This window comes from Macaca nemestrina, chromosome 10 (genome assembly GCF_043159975.1).
Source record: "Macaca nemestrina isolate mMacNem1 chromosome 10, mMacNem.hap1, whole genome shotgun sequence".
Taxonomy (NCBI): domain Eukaryota; kingdom Metazoa; phylum Chordata; class Mammalia; order Primates; family Cercopithecidae; genus Macaca; species Macaca nemestrina.
Window position 1 is genome coordinate 37124926 of NC_092134.1, and position 22125 is coordinate 37147050.

The window sequence follows — 22125 nt, forward strand, 5'->3', positions numbered from 1 at the left end:
TCTTTACCTCTATCCCTCCTCCTCAGGTTCTCTATCGGCGAGTCTGGTAGCTGAGCGTTAGGGTGTAGGTCGTAGTGCGGTGTGATCCCCCAGAGCCATGCCCGAGGTAGTGGATACCTGTTCGTTGGCCTCTCCGGCTTCCGTCTGCCGGACCAAGCACCTGCACCTGCGCTGCAGCGTCGACTTTACTCGCCGGACGCTGACCGGGACTGCCGCTCTCACGGTCCAGTCTCAGGAGGACAATCTGCGCAGCCTGGTACAGTGGGGCGCCTGCCCAGTGCCCGCCTCTCCCGGGCTCCCCGCCCCACGCCCCTAGTCCTTGCGGATCTGCGGCTCAGCCCTCCGCGGCCCCTGCCTAGCCCCACGTCCCCGTCTGCTCTTCTGTAGCCCCCATCCAACTCACGTTGTGCACTTCTCTTCGGCCCCCCCAGATCTGCCACAGCACCCCCTCTCAACCCCACTTAGCCTCTGCATCCCTTCCCTCACCCCGCACTTACACGTCTGTCTCCTCCGCCCCTCGGCCCGATCCTCTCTCCGAGGTCTCTGGGCACATCCCGCGCCTCGTCCACACCTCTCAACTCACCCAGCCCTAGGTGTCATCTTTGCAATAGCCCCCATAATTTTAGTTCCCGGCTCTTAATTACCCCATGGCCTCCCCATTGCCTCGGCCTGCGGCCCAGAACCCCCTTCCTTGGGCCCCAGACTTTTCCCAGCCCCCAGCGCACCTTCCTCAGTCAACAATCTCACCCAAGTCTCAGATCCCATGTCCTGTCGATCCCTGATCCCACAGTTGCCTCCCAGGAACCCTTATTTCGATCCACAGGTCTGCAGGGCACCACCCATCCGTCTCTCTCCCAGTTCCCTGGATCTCCCTGCTAGTCGTTCTCAAGCCCCTTAGGATTCCCAGCCCCGGCCAGGCAGGCCTCTTCTCTCCCCGCTACTTTGAAACTAACAGTCCCGTCTTGCTAACTCTAGGCGCAGCTCTCTTCAGGGTCCTTTCTACTTTTTAATCTTATCAACTTTCTTATCTTCTAGTAATTTAAGGACGGGTGGGACATTCAAGTTTTCTAAGGATGATTCAATACGCTTTATTAATAGTTGGTTCCAAGGAGCCAAGTAGTTATTTCACTTAGAAAACACATACTTCTACAAACTCTGTAACCATTGGAATGAAGAAAGGTTGTAGATTCATGGAATATTATTCAGTGATTTTATCTGTATCATATAACCTATATTTAATGTTCTTGCTCAAATTGCCCGATAGTATTTGGTTTGTACCTTTCACCGGAAGAATTTCACAGAAGAGCATTTTAGAAATAAGAGGGTCAGGAAAAGACAGCCAAATTCGGCTTCTTCACCAGGGCGGGATGCTACACGTGTATTTTACACAGTATAGCATGGTGAAATCTACTAAAGCACATCAGTAAGCAATCAGATCAGATCGGGCAGATAAGAATTGGTGGGTTTCAGGCCTCTTTTTCCTACTTGTGTAGAAAAGATCTGCATTTTGATTTCATTAATATGAACTAATAAGTACTTAACTTTCTTACTCTTTGGCCTTCAACATTTTGCTAAACTGATTGATTTGAAAAATAGGTCGATTCCTGTATGTACTGATACGTAATCACCAAAAGTACTATAAGAAAGAAAGATAAGCAAGAAGGCATCTATTTCCTTGTAGATCGCACTTTGGTCTTCTTGAAGTACCATGCTATCTTTAATTGTAGTAGCAACTTTGCCTGGGCAGGGCTGAAGTCCTATTTCATTGCAGTTTCAAAACTAAACACCGCATGTTCTCACTCATAAGCGGGAGTTGAACAATGAGAACACACGGACTCAGGGAGGGGAACATCACACACCAGGGCTTGTCGGGGGCAGGGGCCTAGGGGAGGGATAGCTTTAAGAAAAATACCTAATGTCGATGACAGGTTGATGGACGCAGCAAACCACCATGGCATGTGTATACTTATGTAACAAACCTGCACGTTCTGCATGTGTACCCCAGAACTTAAAGTATGATAATAAAAAGAAGAAAAACCGCACTATGGGACTGCCATATTTGAACATGTGTTTATATGTCCTACACTCGAAAGTACTAGAGATTTAAAAGTTAAGCAATTCAGGAAACTTGTGTTCAGATGTGAATGATTCCAAACCAAAACCGAGGTTGCTAGTGGAAGAAATTTAAAGAGGTTTTTCTAATATATGGACAGCAAATTCTTCCTTGAATCTTTAGCTGCAACATATATTTCAGAAGAAATATTCCAGTTAGTTTAAGATATAATAAAACCTTGACTAAGCCCCAAACCCACTCAGAGCTCTCAGTCGACTGGAAAATTCTTGCTCTTCACCTTTATTTTAAAAAATTAAATTATAAACTATGCTGAAAAAAATGAAAAATTTTATAGCTTTTTGCTGCTTAATATGACCTGACACTTACCTCTGTTTTGTAAAATAAAAACTTAAAAAAAATTATTTGAAGTTCAGGTGTACATGTGCAGGTTTGTTATATAGGTAAACTTGTGTCATGGGGGTTTGTTGTACAGATTATTTTGTCACCCAGGTATTAAGCCTAGTACCCATTAGTTATTTTCCTGATCCTCTCCCTTCTCCTACCCTCCACCCTCCAGTAGGCCCCCGTGTGTGTTCCCCCCGTGTGTCCATGTGTTCTCATCACTTTTGTAAAATAAAAACTTTACCTCTATTCTATAAGTAAGCAAGAGTCAGGATGTTTAAATTTTGAGAAGAATGTCCGAATCTAAAAATCTGCTCATTGTTTTCACATTCCCCAAATCTAGAGAAAAGTAAGATTTTAAAATTGTGATTTCTGGTTGGCATGTCTGTTTAGCAAATTACAGCCTGGAATTATAATAATGTTAGATGTTATACAAGGAAGGCAATTTGTAGTACAAAGTGACATCTGTTTATAATTGCTTATTTATGACAAAAGCCTTAGACCAGGAGCTTAACCTTATTCATTAGTTAATTAATATTTATTTAAAGTTAACTTGTTTCTTTCCTCCAGTAGATTGTGGACTCTTGAATGTAGAGACTGTGTTTCATAACTCTTTGTATCTCAACTAGTATAGTCTATGTCTGGCATGTAGAGGACATTCAAAAGGTTGATTAATGGATGATTTCAATTAGAAAACAGATTAGAAAACAGTGCCTAAGCCTAACATGGGCTACATTGGTAATAGTGCCAGCTGAATTTCAGAGGTGAGATGGGAAGACCCAGTGCCAGTGCTGAGTCAGCAGAGGCATCATGTCTTCTCTTCGTCTCCATTCTTGGAGTCTGTGATGTTGAGGAATGCTGAAGGAGCTTTAATTGGACAAATTCTCAGCTTTCTAAAATTCTTTTCAAGTTTTGTTTTACTTACACTGAAGTTTGATCCTCCAAATTTATGATAACTTTCAAACATTTTTTTTCTTTTCACTGAAACTTTCAGAAATGTTTAGGTATTCTTTTGATTAGTGGCTCGAGGTTTTAGTGCCATGGCCAAGGCAGAAGCCAGCAGTTAACAATAGGTATTTATGACTGCAAACCATCTTGTCTTCACTAAGTAAATGGCTCAACTGGGAATCAAATCAAGGTGGGTTTTTAGTTTTAGTTTTGTGTTTCACACATAAACCTATGCTTTTTTTTCTTTTCCATCATATCCTTGCACATAGCAGGTAGAAAATGTAAATACAGACATCATAATGAGGCATAAAGCTTTTTTTTTTTTTTTTTATAAAGCTTTTTTTTAAAAAAAACTCTCCTTTGTTCTAGAAAGGATTGAGACTGCTTGATGCAACATATATAGTATAAGATTAAAAATAATTAAATAATTCGGAGGAAGAGAGAATAAGGATAGGAGAAACAAAATCCATAGCATAAAGCCCTCTGTACTTTAAAAGAAGTGGGCCACAAGGTTGACATGGAGCTTCCTACCGGCCTGTGCAAAAAAGGAATCAGATATCTATTCCATGGCAACTGACCAGCTACTGAGAAGTACAACTGTTTTTTGAGGGGATAGAGGTACTGTTCAAAGAGGATACTGTGAAACATAATAAATTATATCCTACCATTAGTAAAGCTGTTGATGCTTACCACGTTTCTTAAAAAGTACTAAATCCAACTTGTCAACGATCCAGTTTTCTTTTTCTTTCTTATTACAGTTTTTGTTATTTTTTAAAAATAACATCACTGAAAGAAGGGGAATTTTAAAAAGTAGTTTGCAAATGATAGTTGAGGCTTAGGACTTGAGATATACAGCTTAAACATTGCAGTTTTTGTTTTCTCTTGGTCTAGGACCTGCTTCATGCATTAATTGACACCTAGTGTTTTTGGGGCAGAGTGCTAAACCCTGGGAATACAGACTTAAGTAACATTCTCTGTTTTAGAACCCTTAGTCTAATGGAAAAAGAAACCATTATAATGCAGTACAGTAAATATTATAGGAAAGGGTAGGGCCAACTGCTGTAACAAACACAGGGGATATCAAAAGGTTTCACAAAAAATAGTTGTCATCATGAAACTGTTCATGATTCTAAACAGATTTGGAAAATATAGGCAATATAGAAAACAGGATATGTTCCACTGGGAAATGACCCAGTTAATTCATCTATATGAGCATGTGTTGTTATAAACACAAGATACTCAAATCAAGTTTTTAAAACAAGTTAGCTATTCTGAATAGCTATTCAGAACTAGGTACTAGACTGTGAAGAGACTAGAGAGGTACTAGAATATGAAGGAGTAACCGTATTATTTTAAATAAGATATAAACCATATCTTCTACTATTTCAGAGTAAGGATAACAGATGACGTGCCCCCAAAAGAAAGTAGCCTGAAATAATTGGCCATTAGGAGGGAAAAAGATGGTACTCTCATAACAAATTTGACTGCTCTTAAAAAAAAGTAAAAGAAAAAAAGGAAAACAAACCAAGATGGAAATTTCTTCCTAAACAAAAATTGTTGACTCCAGAGAGGTGGGAATAAAGTTTAGTGATTGTCCTTGTGATGATTTCTGAGCTTATCACACATGGTTAACTAATATAAAAGCGGGGCAGCTGGGAAATGGCTGGTTCTTAGCCTTACATGTAGCCAAGCCAGATTTCAGAAAAGGAAAAAAAATAATGCCAGAGGTAGGGAGATCTGATAGAAAGCAGTTCTACCAGTCCAGGGCCCCACCTGTGTTAGTAGTGGAAAGAAAGGAAAGGTATGAAGACACTGTGAAAGAACAACTTTTAAGTGGCTGTGTGGGATTGGGAAATGGGATCAAACCTTAGGGAACTGGAAGAGTTATTTGAATAGAATCAAGAAATCTGGGGAGAAACCTGATTCAGGGAGTATAAAAGTCATTTTTGGAATTTTTAGAAGCCTATTCAATGTGTGGTGCTATGTCCCATGGAAATGTTGAGCAGACAATTAGACTGAGGTCCTGGGGAGGGAATACAACTGTGGAACTAGAATGGCAGGCATCTTCACAGAGATACTAGTTGAAGATGTGAGCATGAGTAAGAGCTAGGGAGTGAAGGATATGGCAAGAAAATCGAAGGACCAGGGCTGGAACACTGGGACATATCCATATTTTTGAGTTGGAATAAAGGAGGGGAAAGGAAAACATTAGACAAGGCAAAGAAGAGAAGGAAGGGGTTTTAACCAGATGACATGTCCGTAAGGGCTGTAAGTAGATAGAGGTCAAGGTTATTGGACAGAAAAGACTTTGTTGATCAGGGTAGGGGCTGCCCTTTCAATAGCAAAGGAGCTGGAAGCCCGATAGAAGAAGGGGAAAGGGAGGATGATGGATGAGGAGGTAGAAGTAGCAGTCATAGCAGTCATAAACTCCCTTGGAGTTTAAGGAAGGAAGGAGGAAAACTAGAATAGTTAGTGGGTAGATCCATCAAGCAGAATTTTGTTTATGTTGTTAGGAAACAGTCTTATGATATAGGAAGGTTCAAGATTCTAGGACAAGAGATTAGTTGAGAGATAATTAAAGAGTATGATTTCTAGGGCTCAGGATTTTGTGGATAGAAAATACTCTGACACTTGTTGCCACTCCTTCATGCCCAAAGCAGTTGTCCTTAATTGGCCCTGGCAAGTAGATATGGCCTCCCAATCCTCTGCAGAATCATTTGGTCCGAGTTGCCATAACAGGTTGGGCTTTTTCTAGATATACAACCATAGTGATATACAGTCTGCTGATTTGCTTAACGAACATGAAGTTTGAAAGTACATGGGAGTTGGCCTACACGAGTTCTAGGAGGAAATATATTGTGTAATGTATTGAGGAGCCAGAGTGAAAGAAACTTAAGTTATAGGTAAAGTTTTTCATAATAGAGAAAATTTTAGGAGTCAGAAGCAAACATATTTTGATTTAGATTTGACTTTTACTTAAAGCCCAAAATTTGCGTGACTGTCCTAGGGTTACTTAACAATATGTATGCAAATCTTAGAACCCAAAAATTTTCAGGATGCTTAGAGTCTCAAAAAATGAGACCTAGACTAGCTTTTAACTCTTTACTTCTTCTAATTTCACTCTGTATTTTACTCTCCACAAGCAACTAGTTGTTGTAACCTATATCTAATACAAGTTTTTTCTGGTAAATGAAACTATTTTCTTACTATTTAAAAATATTAATTTTAGGTTTTGGATACAAAGGACCTTATAATAGAAAAAGTAGTGATCAATGGACAAGAAGTCAAATATGCTCTTGGAGAAAGACAAAGTTACAAGGGATCGCCAATGGAAATCTCTCTTCCTATCGCTTTGAGCAAGTATGAATGTTATGATCTTTCTCTTTTACAGCTAAATAATGGGGAAAAATATTTTTAACTAATTAAAATATCTTTTCTTTTTAAATTTTAGTTTGTAAATATGTAACGATTGGTACACTACTTCTCCTCATCTTCTGTTCAGATTAAAGTTGATACAGCAGTTAAAATTATATATACTTAAGATACTAAAAATGTTGTTTGTATATAATACAACAAGGACTTGGGGAACTGTTAGTTTTTACACGATTCATCTTTTTACTATTATCTAGAGTGTGGTGGGGGCATGCCATCCTAAGAAGGCATTTCAAGATAACCTGGGCAGCTTTTACAAGCTGCACATTCCTTGCCCTTGCCCCAGAGGCCAGCTGCATTTATTACCGGGACAATGATAATGCCAAAGATAGAACTGTTACAGTGCAGCAATCTTGGGATAAGTGCTTTAAATGCATTCTTGTATCTAATCCTTACAGTAACCCTGCTGGTATAATCTACACTTAAAGATGAGGAAAGGGAACCTTAGATAAATAACTTATTCAAGAAAGTGGCAACCAGAATTGTCATATTGGGAGTATATGTCACCTCTTGATATACTGGGGAGGGGAAAAATGGTGGAAATTATTGGCCTAGAACAAGGGTGGTCTACCCTAGTTGTTCAGTGGCCAGTGTTTTCATGCTTTCTCTTTCCCTTTAAGAGAAGGGAAACGGTTAAGTCTAACTTGTGAGGTAGATGGTATTCACCCCATTCTACAAGGAAACTGTGGCATAGGGAGGTCAAGTAATTTCTCCAAATTTACGGTACCAGTAAGTGATAAGAGTCGGGATTCGAACACGCTGGTCTTAAAGCTCTGCTGTTCCCTTATTATCAGTGCTTCTCAAACTCTCTGGGGTAAAGGACCAATTTTTATCCTCTTCAATCTGTCATAGACTGATACTTTTATAAAGTGCAATAAAAATGAAATATGAGGAAGAAGAGATGAAATACAAGCACACATTTTTTATTATTAGATTCAACAGACATAAAAATGACTCTAAAAGTTTTGCAATGCTGACTCCCAACTTCTGGTCTTGTCTTGTCCTGGGCCAGTAACAGTTTGCAGACCAGCACTGCTCTGTGTCATGCTGTGGCACCTGCTGCTGTGGTAGTTGAAGCTCCAAAATGATTTCTTTCACTTTTCCACTCTAATAAAAGATTAAATGGTATCACAGATGCAAAGTACATGACACACAATGGGGTACTCAACCACTGTTAGTTGCCATTACGCCTTCGCTAGCAGTAAGCCTGGGAGAGGTAAAAGGACCCACAGGCTGGCAATTAGGTAGGAAAACTGAGAGGAGACTTACCCACTGAGGATACGGCATTCCTAGAGTTTACTGTCAATCAGTGATGAGAATGCATACTATGTTATTTATATTACTCAGTGTATGTATTACGAGTTTAAATTTTCACTAGATAGAATCATACTCTACTAATATATTTATTTGTTTCATACAGAAATCAAGAAATCGTTATAGAAATTTCTTTTGAGACCTCTCCAAAATCTTCTGCTCTCCAGTGGCTCACTCCTGAACAGACTTCTGGGAAGGAACACCCATATCTCTTTAGTCAGTGCCAGGTAAAAAGGATTCCAGAATGATTTCTGATGCAGAAAACTCCCAGCACACAGGGTTGAATGAAGCAAAATGAACAGTGGTTTTATGGATTATGTGGGTTTTACCTAATATAATATATTAATTGATCTATAAAAACATATAAGATAAATTATTTATTTTCATTTTATCTTTCACTATTAATACACTCATGCATTACTTTAAATAAGAAGCTTCTTTGAGTTTGGAAATATGTCCACCTAGATTGGACTTTCTAGGCCTGACTTAGAACTTGGCAGAGAGTAGGTACTCAGTAAATAGTCATAAAATGAAAGGAAAAATTAATAAATAATATGTACTGGTTATGAAAAATGCTAATAGTAAAGAAATGGGAAGTGAAAGATTTAATTTCCAAACCTTTTCCAGACACCATTGCCCAGAGGTAACCACCACTGAGTTTGGAATGTAACTTTTCCATATTTTTCTTACATTTACAAACATACATCATATCAATATATTAACTGTACCTCTGTTTTCCATTTTAAAACTAAAGGTAAAGAGCCATACGATTAGAGATAACCTGTCACAAGGATAATGCTTTTCAAACTATCTTCTGAAAGAAAAAATACCTACTTTTCATAGCAATCAAATAATGCACAATTAAGAGAACTGACTTCATTAAGCATTTGCTCTATTTCCAGGCATTGTGCTAGATTCTTTACATGTTTCATCCCTCCCAATATTCCTGTGTGTTAGGTTCAAATTTCAATACAAGTCCTTTTAAAAAAGGAATTAGCATATGAATCAGACCTGTTTACTTTCTATGGCCACTTGAAACATCTTTTTAATCTAAGAAACCCTCAGTTTAATAATCTAGAAGACATGAAATGTTATACGTAAGAGTGTACAAATTGCACAATCTCTATCTCATGAATATCTGATTTTCAGGCAGTATTTCTTAATAGAATGTCTATTAACCAAAGTTGGCAAGAAATGCAAGATTTGTGAGTCATGAAAATGTTAATTTTGAATATATTATTCCATTTCTTATTGGCAGCAATGTTGGGAATACGGGAAACAGATTTCAGCTAAATTAATAAATTATTGCAGCTGATAGAAAACATGTAGACATGATTTTGTTTGATGAAGTTGCTTACGGTTGTTCTGTATGCATATTTGCCTGGGTTTGGCCTTATCCAGTGAAATGCATTTAAAAACCCCTTTGGTATTGCCATGTCACCTAACTAGAAACCATCAAGGAACTCTGGAGGCATGGTCTTGGAACTCTATTTTGGGAGAGAGAACCAGGTGGCTTTGCTAGTCCTATTTAATCCATCTAGAGGTCATTTGGGAGCCTATATCTTTGGAGAACTTTCTGGAACTAAAATGAAAAGACCTGGAGTTTGGGGGTTTTAAGAAAGCTTGTGGTGGAATGAAGTATGTTTAGGATTTGTAATAGCTTCAGAGAAGGGTGTTAATATCAGAATTCCTTTGAGTTAGTAGACTATCTCAATGAGGCTGGGTTTCCATTCCATTGCTCACCAGCAGTAGACAGACTTATTTGTACACAGACTGGTTATAAGATTGTAGGTGCTCTTTTTTTTTTTTTACTTTTGAGACAGGGTCTTGCTGTGTTGCCCAGGCTGTAGTGCAATGGTGTGAATTCGGGTCACTGCAGCCCAGAACTCCTGGGCTCAAGCGATCCTTTTACCTCAGCCTCCTGAGTAGCTGGGACTACAGGTGTGCACCACCATGCCCAGCTAATTTTTTTTGTGTAGAGGTAGGGTCTCACTATGTTGCCCAGGCTGGTCTCAAACTCTAGAGCTCAAGCAATCATCTGAGCCTCCCAAAGTGCTGGGATTGCAGGAGTGAGCCACGGCACCCGGCCTCTGGTCATACTGGATGGAACCAATGTTAATAACAATTGGTGTGGCAGTAGAGAAACACTTTGCATATGATATGAATGAAGATGTCTAGATGGTATTGAGAGAGACTGTTCTTTCTCCTTTCTTTGCTTCTTTGTTTGTACTTACAAGGTTTGCTGCAAGATTGAAGTGTCAAGACTACAGCAACATTTCTCAGGCTGTGTTCATTAGAACACTGGCATCCCATTAGCTGTTAAACCAGAGAGAAATGGCTTTTGTGTTAAAATAAGTGTAAGAAATCAAACAGGTTTCTTTATTGTAGGTCTGTTCAGAGCCTTCAGGAGGCTAATGTTCTCGTGGCTCTGCAAGACAGGGGTGCAGTATGCCACACTTCTCAGGTCTGTTTTGCTACAGAGCCCTTTTTTCTCAGGTTTCTAAAAGCTTCTCACTGGGCACTGTTGTCGCCCAGAAGATAGAGTAGGAAACACTGCTTAACAGTTTCTCCATGCTTCAACTGAAATGTGAGGATTAACCATAGATTAAAGTGGAAAATCTGATTTTCAAAAGTCCAAGAATCTGTTTTTGGACTTTAAAAGATCCCAAGAGGCCAGGCGCGGTGGCTCACGCCTGTAATCCCTGCACTTTGGGAGGCCGAGGTAGGCAGATCACCTGAGGTTGGGAGTTCAAGACCAGCCTGACCAACACGGAGAAACCCCATCTCTACTCAAAATACAAAATTAGCTGGGCGTGGTGGCACATGCCTGTAATCCCAACTACTCAGGAGGCTAAGGCAGGAGAATCGCTTGAACCTGGGAGGCAGAGGTTACAGTGAGCCAAGATTGCGCCATTGAACTCCAGCCTGGGCAACAAAAGTGAAACTCCATCTCAAAAAAAAAAAAAAAAAATTCCCAAGAAATGAGACCTGTTTTTATTTTTTAAAAAATATGTCTAAGAACAATGCTGCAATTTTTAATGATTTCTTAATGCCGTATCAGAAAGATAAATAGCTATTTCTTCCTGTTTCTCCCTTTTTCAGGCCATCCACTGCAGAGCAGTCCTTCCTTGTCAGGACACTCCTTCTGTGAAATTAACCTATACTGCAGAGGTAAATATTACAAATTATTAACTGAATTAAATGATGCATATCAGTAAATATGGTGTAAATGATAAGCAGAGATGATAATTGAATTCCTAGAGCTAGAATTATTTTTCTTAATGAAATTCTACCTGAAATATGTAAAAGAAGAGGCTGTGGCACTCATTCTGAATCTCTACTTTAAAGGCAGTTTTAAACATTTTAACTGTGAAAAAAAGGAAATGGAAACCAATCTGACTTTTAAAAAGGAATTCAGGGCCAGGCGCGGTGGCTCATGCCTGTAATCCCACCACTTTGGGAGGCCGAGATGGGCGGATCACGAGGTCAGGAGATGGAGACCATCCTGGCTAACATGGTGAAACCCCGTCTGTACTAAAAAAATTACAAAACATTAGCCGGGTGTGGTGGTGGGTGCCTGTAGTCCCAGCTACTCAGGAGGCTGAGGCAGGAGAATGGCCTGAACCCAGGAGGCAGAGCTTGCAGTGAGCTGAGATTGCACCACTGCACTCCAGCCTGGGAGACAGAGTGAGACTCCGTCTCAAAAGAAAAACCCCAAAAAACAAAAGAAAAAAAAAAGCAATTCAGAATCCTGGATTTAAAAATAAGAACTTAGGAACAATTTTTACTTAACTTTTAAAAGTTGACATTTGCAGGATTCAAGTTTCTATAAATGCATTCTGTAGCCATATAAGCCTAGTGGGCATATATTCCAGACTTGTCTGTATGCAATTCCAACTTATTCCCTTGGTGGGTACTGCTAATCCTTTTTGGAAAAGGTGGACTGTAATTACTAAATAATCACTATCCCAGATGCTAGACCTACTTAGACCGAGCAAATAGAATGAGGACCAACCCATATTTATGGGGCCTTCTTGCTTCCCAAATAGTTCCACAACCAAATTACACCTAGGATAGTGCAATGATATATTATACTTGGAGGCAAAGAATCCCAGGGCTCTGGCTCTTGTCCACCACTTAATAACTGTGTGAAGTCCCAGCTACTTGGGAGGCTGAGGTGGGAAGATCACTTGAACTCAGAAGTTCAAGGCCAGCCTGGGCAACATAATGAGACCCCATTTCTAAAAATATAAATAAATAATGATGTGACCCTTGAACAAGTTTTATGACCTCACAACCTCATTTGGCACATGTATATAACGTATCACCACCTCAATGAAGGGAGGTGGCCGAACCAAATTATTTCCTGAACACTTTCATGCTTTAGAATCTATAATTGTTTTAGCCCTGGTTCAGGAGCTTCTAATTCTGTGCCTGCCTCAGTCATAGCTTTGAGTCCTGAGCCATGCAAGAAGAACATGAAAGTCTAGCCCCTGCTGGAATGTATTCTTGCTTGATCATTAATACTTGGGAGAGTCCTTAATTCTGGCATTCGTCAGAAATCAAACTTTCAGAATCATGGAGCTAGGATACACAGTTTAATGACCATATGGTTTGCCCCATAGGGGTCTTTTCCATATGGATTTCCAGAGAAAATTATTTGACAGTTTTTAGCAATAAATTTTAGTTTTTCAGTTACTACTTTTAAAGCATTCCTCCATTTGTAACTCCAAGTGTGTGTTTTCAAAACAAAATTGTTCAAAACCATTCTGTCCTATAGTGAGTATATAACATCCTTTTGAATCTGGTTTGTGAGTGTAGGGGGAGCAGGGATGGTGGCTGCCATTGCCAGGGATGGTGCTGGGTACTTTACTTATATTATTTATTCCTTGCAACAAGCCTTTGAAGTTTTACACGTACTTGATGGGGAAACTGAGGCTCAGGGGGTATATTTATTTGCCCAAGTTTGTGCAGTTAGTTATTAGGTGGCAGAGCTGGGATTTTAATCCAGTTTCTGCCAAAACTCTGCTCTTAATGTGCGTGGGTGAATGGATAGAAATTTCACATTCACTTTTAAAGAAACCAGTTTCCTATATTGCTAATTTTATTTACAAAACTGATATGTATATGTGTGAATGTGTGTGTATATATATACTTTTTGTGTTTATATATATGTGTGCATATATATACACATATATACACATTGTGTCCGTGTGTGTGTGTATATATATACTTTTTGTATATGTATATACCTTTTGTGTTCATAGTCTGTTTATTAGATGATCAAGAAGGGGAGGAAAAGGTTATTTTACGTATATAGTTTAAGACACATAGAAGCTTTTATTTATGACTAGAAATGATTTTTCTCCTTGATTAGGTGTCTGTCCCTAAAGAGCTGGTGGCACTTATGAGTGCTATTCGTGATGGAGAAGTACCTGACCCAGAAGACCCAAGCAGGAAAATATACAAATTCATCCAAAAAGTAAGATCCTAGGGTCTAGATTTTTGTTTTCATTGGCGGTAAACTACAGTTAGCTTGTACACATCCAGAGGGCAAACTTACTTTTGAAATATTTCAGAATTTTGAGAACAGCTTTTGGTTTTTGTCTTCATTTCTTTTTCTTTTGTGCTTTTAAAGGGTTTTGTTCTACTTACAGATTGTTGTATTGAAGAGAGGGTTTGCTGTAGAGACAGAGTAGGGAGTGTGCCTGTTTTCATTTTCCCTCACTCCAGTCAGGGGCTGGCTTCCTGTTCTTTTGTGTTCTTACGCATTCACCTGCCCTGGTGCTACAGTGGGGGCAAGTGGCTGTTGAGAGTGTTACAAAGGGAGGAGTCAAGACCAAAAAACCACTCAATTACCGTCCTGGTCATTAGACATGTATCTTTGACCTTCAATGTGTATGCATGCGGGAGAGAGTGTGTGTGTGTGTTTTCTTAATTGACCTCACAATGGATAATTTGACTTCCACTGCAGCTTCTGTGGTTCCAAGCTCCCATAACTTTGGCATCTACTTATTGCCGGGTTACTCTGTGTGTCTCTGCAACATGCCAATAGTGCTTTGAAACATAAAGGAATAAAAAAAGAAAACCAAAACCTTTTAAAAGTCAGGAGGAAAAAGGCAAACACATGGGGAAAGCACTTCCTGTAGGTTACTTTTTGAGAAATGCTTAAAATGCACCTTTTAATAGCATGTGTGATCTTGTTTTTCACGTGTGAGAAGCTTTTTGTTCCTAGCAGAATAAAAGGCAAATAGATGTTTTGAACAATGTTTTGTATCACAATTTCAAGCTATATGTTAAAGATGAGAACTATTTCAGAGGTATAAAAGCAAAGTTATCACTACTAATATTAGGGGATTTGAAAGGGAATTTACTTAAATATGAATTGTCTTACTGTGTAACATTTGTGAACACTAATGCAAGCACGTGGTGTGTGTGTGTGTTTGCCCTCTTTAGGTTCCGATACCCTGCTACCTGATTGCTTTAGTTGTTGGAGCTTTAGAAAGCAGGTGAGCTTTTGGAAAAATTTTCAGGTTTGTGGAAAGATCAAAACTGAGGCATCTTGAACCTCTCTCAAGGTTAATTGGTCGATCATTTGCGTATTTCTCAAGATATCGAGCTGAAAGCTCTAGAAAAATTCAAATCTAAATATAAAATGTAGGCAACAAATTAATTTTACATTTAAAAATCTTGACCAGTTACCCCTTAGATTTTTCAAGTATTGTAAAATGAGCGTGCTCTTACCTTTAGAGATCTGAATTCTCATGTAAGCTTAAACAGGTCACTCTCTTAATCTCTGTTTCCTTATCCTTGAATTTATAATGTCTGACTTTCTACCTCATAGGGTGGTTATGTGAAACAAATGAGATAAAATATATTAAAGCACTTGGAAGCCTACAAATATTACATAAATGTAATATATTTTATTAATATTTTACCAGTAGAGTACCCTTCCTTCTTCTTAATTTTTTGTTCACTCTCAGTTTTAAGCACACTTAGCGGTTTTTAAATGTGCAGTTCAGTAGTGTTGAGTATATTCACATTGTTGTGAAACAGATCTTCAGAAATTTTTCATTTTGCAAAAGTGAAACTCTGTACCCATTAAACAGTAGCTCCTCTTTTCCCTCACCCCCCAGTCCTTGGTAATGCCCATTCTATTTTCTGTTCCTACGAATTTGACTACTTTAGATACCTCACATAAGTAGAATCATACAGTATGATTTTATCTCTTTGTGTCTGGCTTATTTCATTCAAGGTATAATGACCTTAAGGTTTATCCGTGTTATAGCATCTGATAGTATTTCCTTCATTTTCTATTTGTTTCTTCTTATATAAGAGTATTCAACCTTTAAGTGCATAACAAAGTTTATACCCATTCCTGTTCTAGAATAATCTTGTAGAACAAGATTATTGGGCTCTGTGGCTCACGCCTGTAATCCCATCACTTTGGGAGGCCAAGGTGGGAGGATCGCTTGAGCCCAGGAGTTCGAGACCAGCCTGGGCAACACAAGTGAGAGCATGTCTCTACAAAAAAAATCAAAAATTAGTCGGGCATGGTAGTATATGCCTGTAGTCCCAGCAACTCAGGAGGCTAAGGTGGGAGGACTGCTTGAGCCCAGGAGGTGGAGGCTGCAGTGAGCTGTGATGGCCCCTCTGCACACAGCCTGGGCAACAGAATGAGACCCTGTATCAAAAAAAAAAAAAAAAAAAAAAAAAAGGCCGGGTGCGTTGGCGCACACCTGTAATCCCAGGACTTTGAGAGGCTGAGGCGGGCAGATCACGATCACGAGGTCAGGGGATTGAGACCATCCTGGCTAACACGGTGAAACCCCGTCTCTTCTAAAAATACAAAAAAAAGAAAAAATTAGCTGGACGTGCTGGCGGGTGCCTGTAGTCCCAGCTACTCGGGAGGCTGAGGCAGGAGAATGGCATGAACCCAGGGGGCGGAGCTTGCAGTGAGCCGAGATCACGCCACTGCACTCCAGCCTGGGTGACAGAGCAAGACTCCATCTCAAAAAGAAAAAAAAAAAATAGAATAGTTTCTTATGAGTTGTGACTGGGTTTCTGTAGTTATGAAATTGAGAGATGAAATGGGACCCTCAAGAGGTCTTACAAGAGGCAATAAACTAATTGGGGACACTTTGTGTCTTGGTTTTTTTCCTTTGGCCCAGCCTGTACCTCCTTAGAGAGCTGCATATCTGTTGCTGCATATACAACAGCAGGTTTGCAGCTCAGGCCATGTAACCTCATCCCTTTCCCGTAAGCACATGGTAAATGCACTCTCACTGTAGAGGTTTGTCTATAAGACATTAAATACTTTTTAGAACCAGACGAATCATTTGCTGTGAATTTCTTTTTTATTAAGCTTTTTAATCTTGCAGGCAAATTGGCCCAAGAACTTTGGTGTGGTCTGAGAAAGAGCAGGTGGAAAAGTCTGCTTACGAATTTTCTGAGGTTGGTCATGCAGTTTTCCTTTTAGTCACCGTGATAGACAGTAGATTGAAGATTTTGAGTGTGAAATGTGATGGTTTTAAGTGATACCGGGAAAGAATCAGATTGTCTTTTATGTAGATGTGCAGTTGCTACATTCTTTTTATCATTTTCATTTAAAATTAGAGTCATTAACTTGTAACCTTCATAGAAAGCAATATACAATTTTAAGAAATGTACAATGGTGATAATTAAGACATACAAATATATGTGTTGATTTTTCAGACTGAATCTATGCTTAAAATTGCAGAAGATCTGGGAGGACCGTATGTATGGGGACAGTATGACCTATTGGTCCTGCCACCGTCCTTCCCTTATGGTGGCATGGAGAATCCTTGCCTTACTTTTGTAACTCCTACTCTACTGGTAAGTGTAAATATTTCTTCATTTGAAATTGATGTCTTTCAAAATAAACTTAGCTAGAAAAAACCTTAAAAGTCTTAATAATATGAATATATATGTAAAGAACCTTAGAGTCCTAATAATGTGTATATATATAAATCTTTTCGCTTGTTCATGTAACCCTTGTTTCTAATTGTATTGTTTATTGTGGTTATCACAATCTCGTTTTTTTGTTTTTTTGTTTTTTTTGAGACAGAGTTTCGCTCTGTTGCCCAGGTTGGAGTGCAGGGGCGCAATCTTGGCTCTCTGCAACCTCTGTCCCTGGGTTCAAGCGATTCTCCTGCCTCAGTCTCCTGAGTATCTGGGACTACAGGCGCGCACCACCATGCCCAGCTAAGTTTTTGTATTTTTAGTAGAGACGGGGTTTCACCATATTGGCCAGGATGGTCTCGATCCCCTGACCTCGTGATCCACCTGCCTTGGCCTCCCAAAGTGCTGGGATTACAGGCATGAAGCACCGCACCAGGCCTCCATCTCGTTTTTGAAAGGAAAATAATCTGGCCATTTGGGGAAGGAGAATATTATGTTCACGGTATTTGGGGATGTTGAGCATGGGGGTGCTGTGTAACAATTCATTGATAAATTATGTATCTAGACAGACTATACCAATTACACTTGGTGTGTAGGTACAATTAAAAAAAAAAATCAGTACACCATGTATAGGAAAGGATTAGGGCCATAGTACACTGCTATGTTTAATATGCCTGTGAGCTACTTTAAATTCTTCCTAGAACCTAAGTGAGTGATGGACTAGCAAAAACATAAATAAAATACAGCACAGGACACATAGGACCCTCTAAAGTTTTATTAAATATATTTTGGGTAATAGGTGAGAAAGAAAGTGAGGGGTAAATAAGAGCAGATGTAAAAATGGAAGTAGAAGAAATGTTTCATGGAAGTTAGACACAGATAGACTGGCTTTCATTGTATTGCAAAAATTCCCTAGAATTAGGGCAAGAAAGAATGACGCTAATTTTTAGTTCCGTATTTTTTTGCTTTTTCAATTAAGGTCTCTTTTACCTTCTTTGAAGTGCTGTAGTAGAAATACAGTGGACCACCAGTGCCAGTATGCTAAGTGTTTAGGTAGGCAGTCTTTTAGATAGTGTGTAATTTGATTACTAAAATACTAAGATAATTTTCTTTTTTTTGTAGGCAGGCGACAAGTCACTCTCCAATGTAAGTTAAACTTTTTCATTATGGCCTTATCTTCAAGAAGTATTAGTTCAACTGATTTTAAAATAGCCCTTGTATTTTTATGTTTAAGAGATGGTTATAATGGACAATTTGGGGACTCTTGTCGTATTATTATATTAACAATTATATTTAATAGATTTAAGAAAAATTTATGGTTTGATCTTTTCATATATTTATGAAATATTTTTAATGCAGTGATGTATCTATTTAATATTTTCTAAGTAATTTTTGTTTTCTAATTACTTTATGCCACATTTGAGTGTATGTGTGTGTGTCTTTGGTTAAGTTAAAGATTTTGCTGAACTGAGTAACTCCCTGAATACCTTAGCTAATGTTTTCAAAAAATTGAATAACATGGAGTGTTTAGAGAATGGGTTGTTTTAGGTTAAGATAATCAGTCTTACTATTGATCACACTGTTTTCTTTAGGTCATTGCACATGAAATATCTCATAGCTGGACAGGGAATCTAGTGACCAACAAAACTTGGGATCACTTTTGGTAAGATTTTTGTTATTATGTCTTTATTGGTTCTTGTTACTGATTTTTTTTTCCCCTGCCTCCTACCACTCTGAATTGTTTTGTGTGTATCTCTTGTTTTTCTTTGTTATCATCTCTTTGGTAGGCAAGAATTTTTTTTTTTTTTTTTTTTTTTTTGAGATGGAGTCTCACTCTGTCATCCAGGCTGGAGTGCAGTAGGGCAATCTCTCTGCCTTCCTATTCAAGCGATTCTTGTGCCTCAGCCCCGCAAGTATCTGGGACTACAGGTGCACGCCACCATGCTCAGCTCATTTTTGTATTTTTAGTAGAGATGGGGTTTCACCATGTTGGCCAGGCTGGTCTTGAGCTCTTGACCTCAGATAATTCTCCCGCCTTGGCCTCCCAAAGTGTTAGGATTACAGGCATGAGCCACTGTGCCCGGGCAACAAGGATAGTTTTAAAAAATTCTCTAACACTTATTACAGTGTTAGGTTCAGTCTAGGTGTTGTTTATCTAGTTCCTGATGAAAGTGGGGAAAAGTTCCACACTTTTAACATATGGACATGCAAGAGCAGAACCAGGGCTTAACTTTCTGTGCTGCCATCTGCTGGACTGGGCTTCCCATTGCTTTGGATTGACTGCCTGGGAGCCAGAGTGGGCTTAGAGTGTAGTGGTCATGCCTTACAACTGCTTTCCTCTGTAGAAAAGCCAAAAAGAAAATATCTTGATTGAAATATCTTTTCTTCTCAGCTGTGTCCGTGTTTTTATTAAAAACATTTTTTTTTTCAGGTTAAATGAGGGACATACTGTGTACTTGGAACGCCACATTTGCGGACGATTGTTTGGTGAAAAGTTCAGACATTTTAATGCTCTGGGAGGATGGGGAGAACTACAGAATTCGGTAAATGAGTCAAAGTTTTAAAAACCTTCATCTGAAGTTGTATAGGTGTTAAAAACTGAGTTTTTATGAAAGCATCTTTACTGTGTAGCAACCAAAAAGTCATTTTTACAAGTGTGGAAAGTGAAGTCGATGCTGGTATAACACTGTATTGATCTGCACCATTCATTGTTCTGTGTAAGGTAGTTTTGATGACTTGGTCTAAATAGGGAGCTATGGGACCTCACTGGGCCTTTGCTATTAATATGGCTGTTTACTATGTTTGAATTTTATTTGGTATATTTATGTCATTTTTAAGTGTTGTCTCCTGAAAGCCAAATTTGCTGACTAGGCATTAAATCATTTTTTTAGTCTTTTTATAAGAATAAAGCCTGTATTATTGAGCAAGAAACATCAGAGAATGTTGTGTAAGTAAGCATTCTATTAAACTTCCAGAAGTTTATGCCAACATGTCCTAGTATTCCAGTCTCCAAGTTTTAGATTCCCCTAAAGTTACACCACTGAGTGAAGTAATACTTCTTATTAGCTTATTTGTGTGGTGATAGCAGTCTTTCTATATGTTTCTCCATGTTATTTCATGTCTTGCAGGTAAAGACATTTGGGGAGACACATCCTTTCACCAAACTTGTGGTTGATCTGACAGATGTAGACCCTGATGTAGCTTATTCTTCAGTTCCCTATGAGAAGGGCTTTGCTTTACTTTTTTACCTTGAACAACTGCTTGGAGGACCAGGTAAGTAGTTGGTATTTTATGATTTTTGTTTTCTTTTTGAGGGCAATGTGAAAATTAGGAAGAATTGTAAACTATTGTTTTGTTCCATTTAATACTTCTAATTCATTCTGGATGTAGCTGCTGAAGAAATCTGTATTGTTTTCTAAGTTATCTCTTGACTTAAAACCATTAATAACCTCTAAGGTTTAAATTATGCTGCTTCATTTTTTAAACAATCTCATCAGTTTTTGAAATGAGGATAATAGTATGTACTCCCTGAAAACATTTCTATGGTACAGAAGTTTTTAAGAGTAACAAGTGAAAGTCCATCAACCTCTTTCCATTCCCCAGGGGTAACCACTGTTAGCAGTTTAATGTATATGGCTCCAGATCATTTTCTAGGTGTAAATTAACAAACAGACACATAAATACATATAGTTATTTTAATTACAAAAATGGATCATGCTATATATTGGCTCAACATTTGTGTTTTGTTTTGCTCGGTATTTCACATACACCCATCTATGTCAATACATATAAATCTGCCTCATACTTTTTAATGACATCATACTATTTCACGATAAAGCTATGCTGAGTTATGTACCCATCCCCCACTGATAGACATTGAGGTGTTCTCCTTGGTTGGTTGACTGACTTGGAAGGCTGTCTGTCACCTGAATCCATTCTGCCTGTCCAGTCTTATTTTTCTTTCTAGTCATATGAAGGTTATAGCTTTTAGAACTTGGGTTATGCATTCCTTTTCTGTGTCTTCATGTGTTATCCCCTTACCTATAATTAGAATTTCTCTTCTCCCTTCCACTGAATTACATATATTCTTCAAGGCCCAACTTAAGTCCCACCTCCTTTTCTGAACATTCTTTCACTCTGAAAGTCCTCATAGATTTCCCTATTCTCTGAATGTTCTCTGTTCTCTGTGGTTAATAGTACAGTGCCAAACACACACACAAAATGTCAAATAATTACCTTTCTATGAATTGATTTTCTTTTTTACTCTTAGAGCTTTTCCTAGGATTCTTAAAAGCTTATGTTGAGAAGTTTTCCTATAAGAGCATAACTACTGATGACTGGAAGGATTTCCTGTATTCCTATTTTAAAGATAAGGTTGGATTTAAAAACCTTTTCTATTTTTCATTCTCAATATATCTCTATTTATTGACTGATTAGGTTAACTTGAATTATCTAATAGTAGTATTGGTTCAGAACTTGTTTTAGGACTCAACCTCTCATTGCATATTTTTTCTGTTTTTTTTTTTTTTTTTTTTTTTTTGAAACAGAGTCTGGCTCTGTCGCCCAGGCTGGAGTGCAGTGGCCGGATCTCAGCTCACTGCAAGCTCCGCCTCCTGGGTTTTCGCCATTCTCCTGGCTCAGCCTCCCGAGTAGCTGGGACTACAGGCATCCGCCACCTCACTCGGCTAGTTTTTTGTATTTTTTAGTAGAGATGGGGTTTCACCGTGTTAGCCAGGATGGTCTTGATCTCCTGACCTCGTGATCCGCCCGTCTCGGCCTCCCAAAGTGCTGGGATTACAGGCTTGAGCCACTGCGCCCGGCCTATTTTTTCTGTTTTAAATGTGATCTTAACCACATGAACTACCTGTAGAATTTTCCTGTTTCAGAGAGATCATCAATAGTATGGTTCAGAATTTGATTTTTTACAAGTGCTTAATTTTCCTGTTTTAATTATTTAACAGCACACTAGTGATTAATATAACTTTTAGAAGATAAAGCTAGAAGAGATAATGGATATATTAATTAGCTTGACTTAGTTCATATTGAATATATAT

At 38.7% G+C, this 22125-nt stretch overlaps 1 protein-coding gene and 1 long non-coding RNA gene across 3 annotated transcripts in view; one reads left to right on the plus strand and one right to left on the minus strand.

Annotated features, from left to right (window-relative positions):
- The first annotated feature begins 5 nt into the window (after positions 1-5).
- The window catches only part of LOC105483662 (leukotriene A4 hydrolase), a 34650-nt gene continuing 12530 nt past the window's right edge, over positions 6-22125 (plus strand). The window contains exons 1-13 of one of the 2 annotated variants that reach the window (XM_071071289.1): positions 6-256; positions 6633-6763; positions 8256-8376; positions 11252-11320; positions 13527-13631; positions 14606-14658; positions 16531-16603; positions 16865-17005; positions 18194-18217; positions 18664-18734; positions 19503-19614; positions 20200-20344; positions 21342-21445. In XM_071071289.1, coding sequence (XP_070927390.1) covers positions 98-256; positions 6633-6763; positions 8256-8376; positions 11252-11320; positions 13527-13631; positions 14606-14658; positions 16531-16603; positions 16865-17005; positions 18194-18217; positions 18664-18734; positions 19503-19614; positions 20200-20344; positions 21342-21445 — 1308 coding nt within the window. In that variant the 5' untranslated portion in view covers positions 6-97. The remainder of the gene's footprint in view (positions 257-6632; positions 6764-8255; positions 8377-11251; positions 11321-13526; positions 13632-14605; positions 14659-16530; positions 16604-16864; positions 17006-18193; positions 18218-18663; positions 18735-19502; positions 19615-20199; positions 20345-21341; positions 21446-22125) is intronic. The other variant, XM_011744633.3, reaches the window with a different exon arrangement.
- LOC139356675 (uncharacterized) lies at positions 7814-13866 on the minus strand. The gene is made up of 3 exons (XR_011608950.1): positions 13805-13866; positions 10384-10465; positions 7814-7942 (listed from the first exon to the last, which is right to left on the minus strand). It is a non-coding gene; the product is annotated as an uncharacterized lncRNA (long non-coding RNA).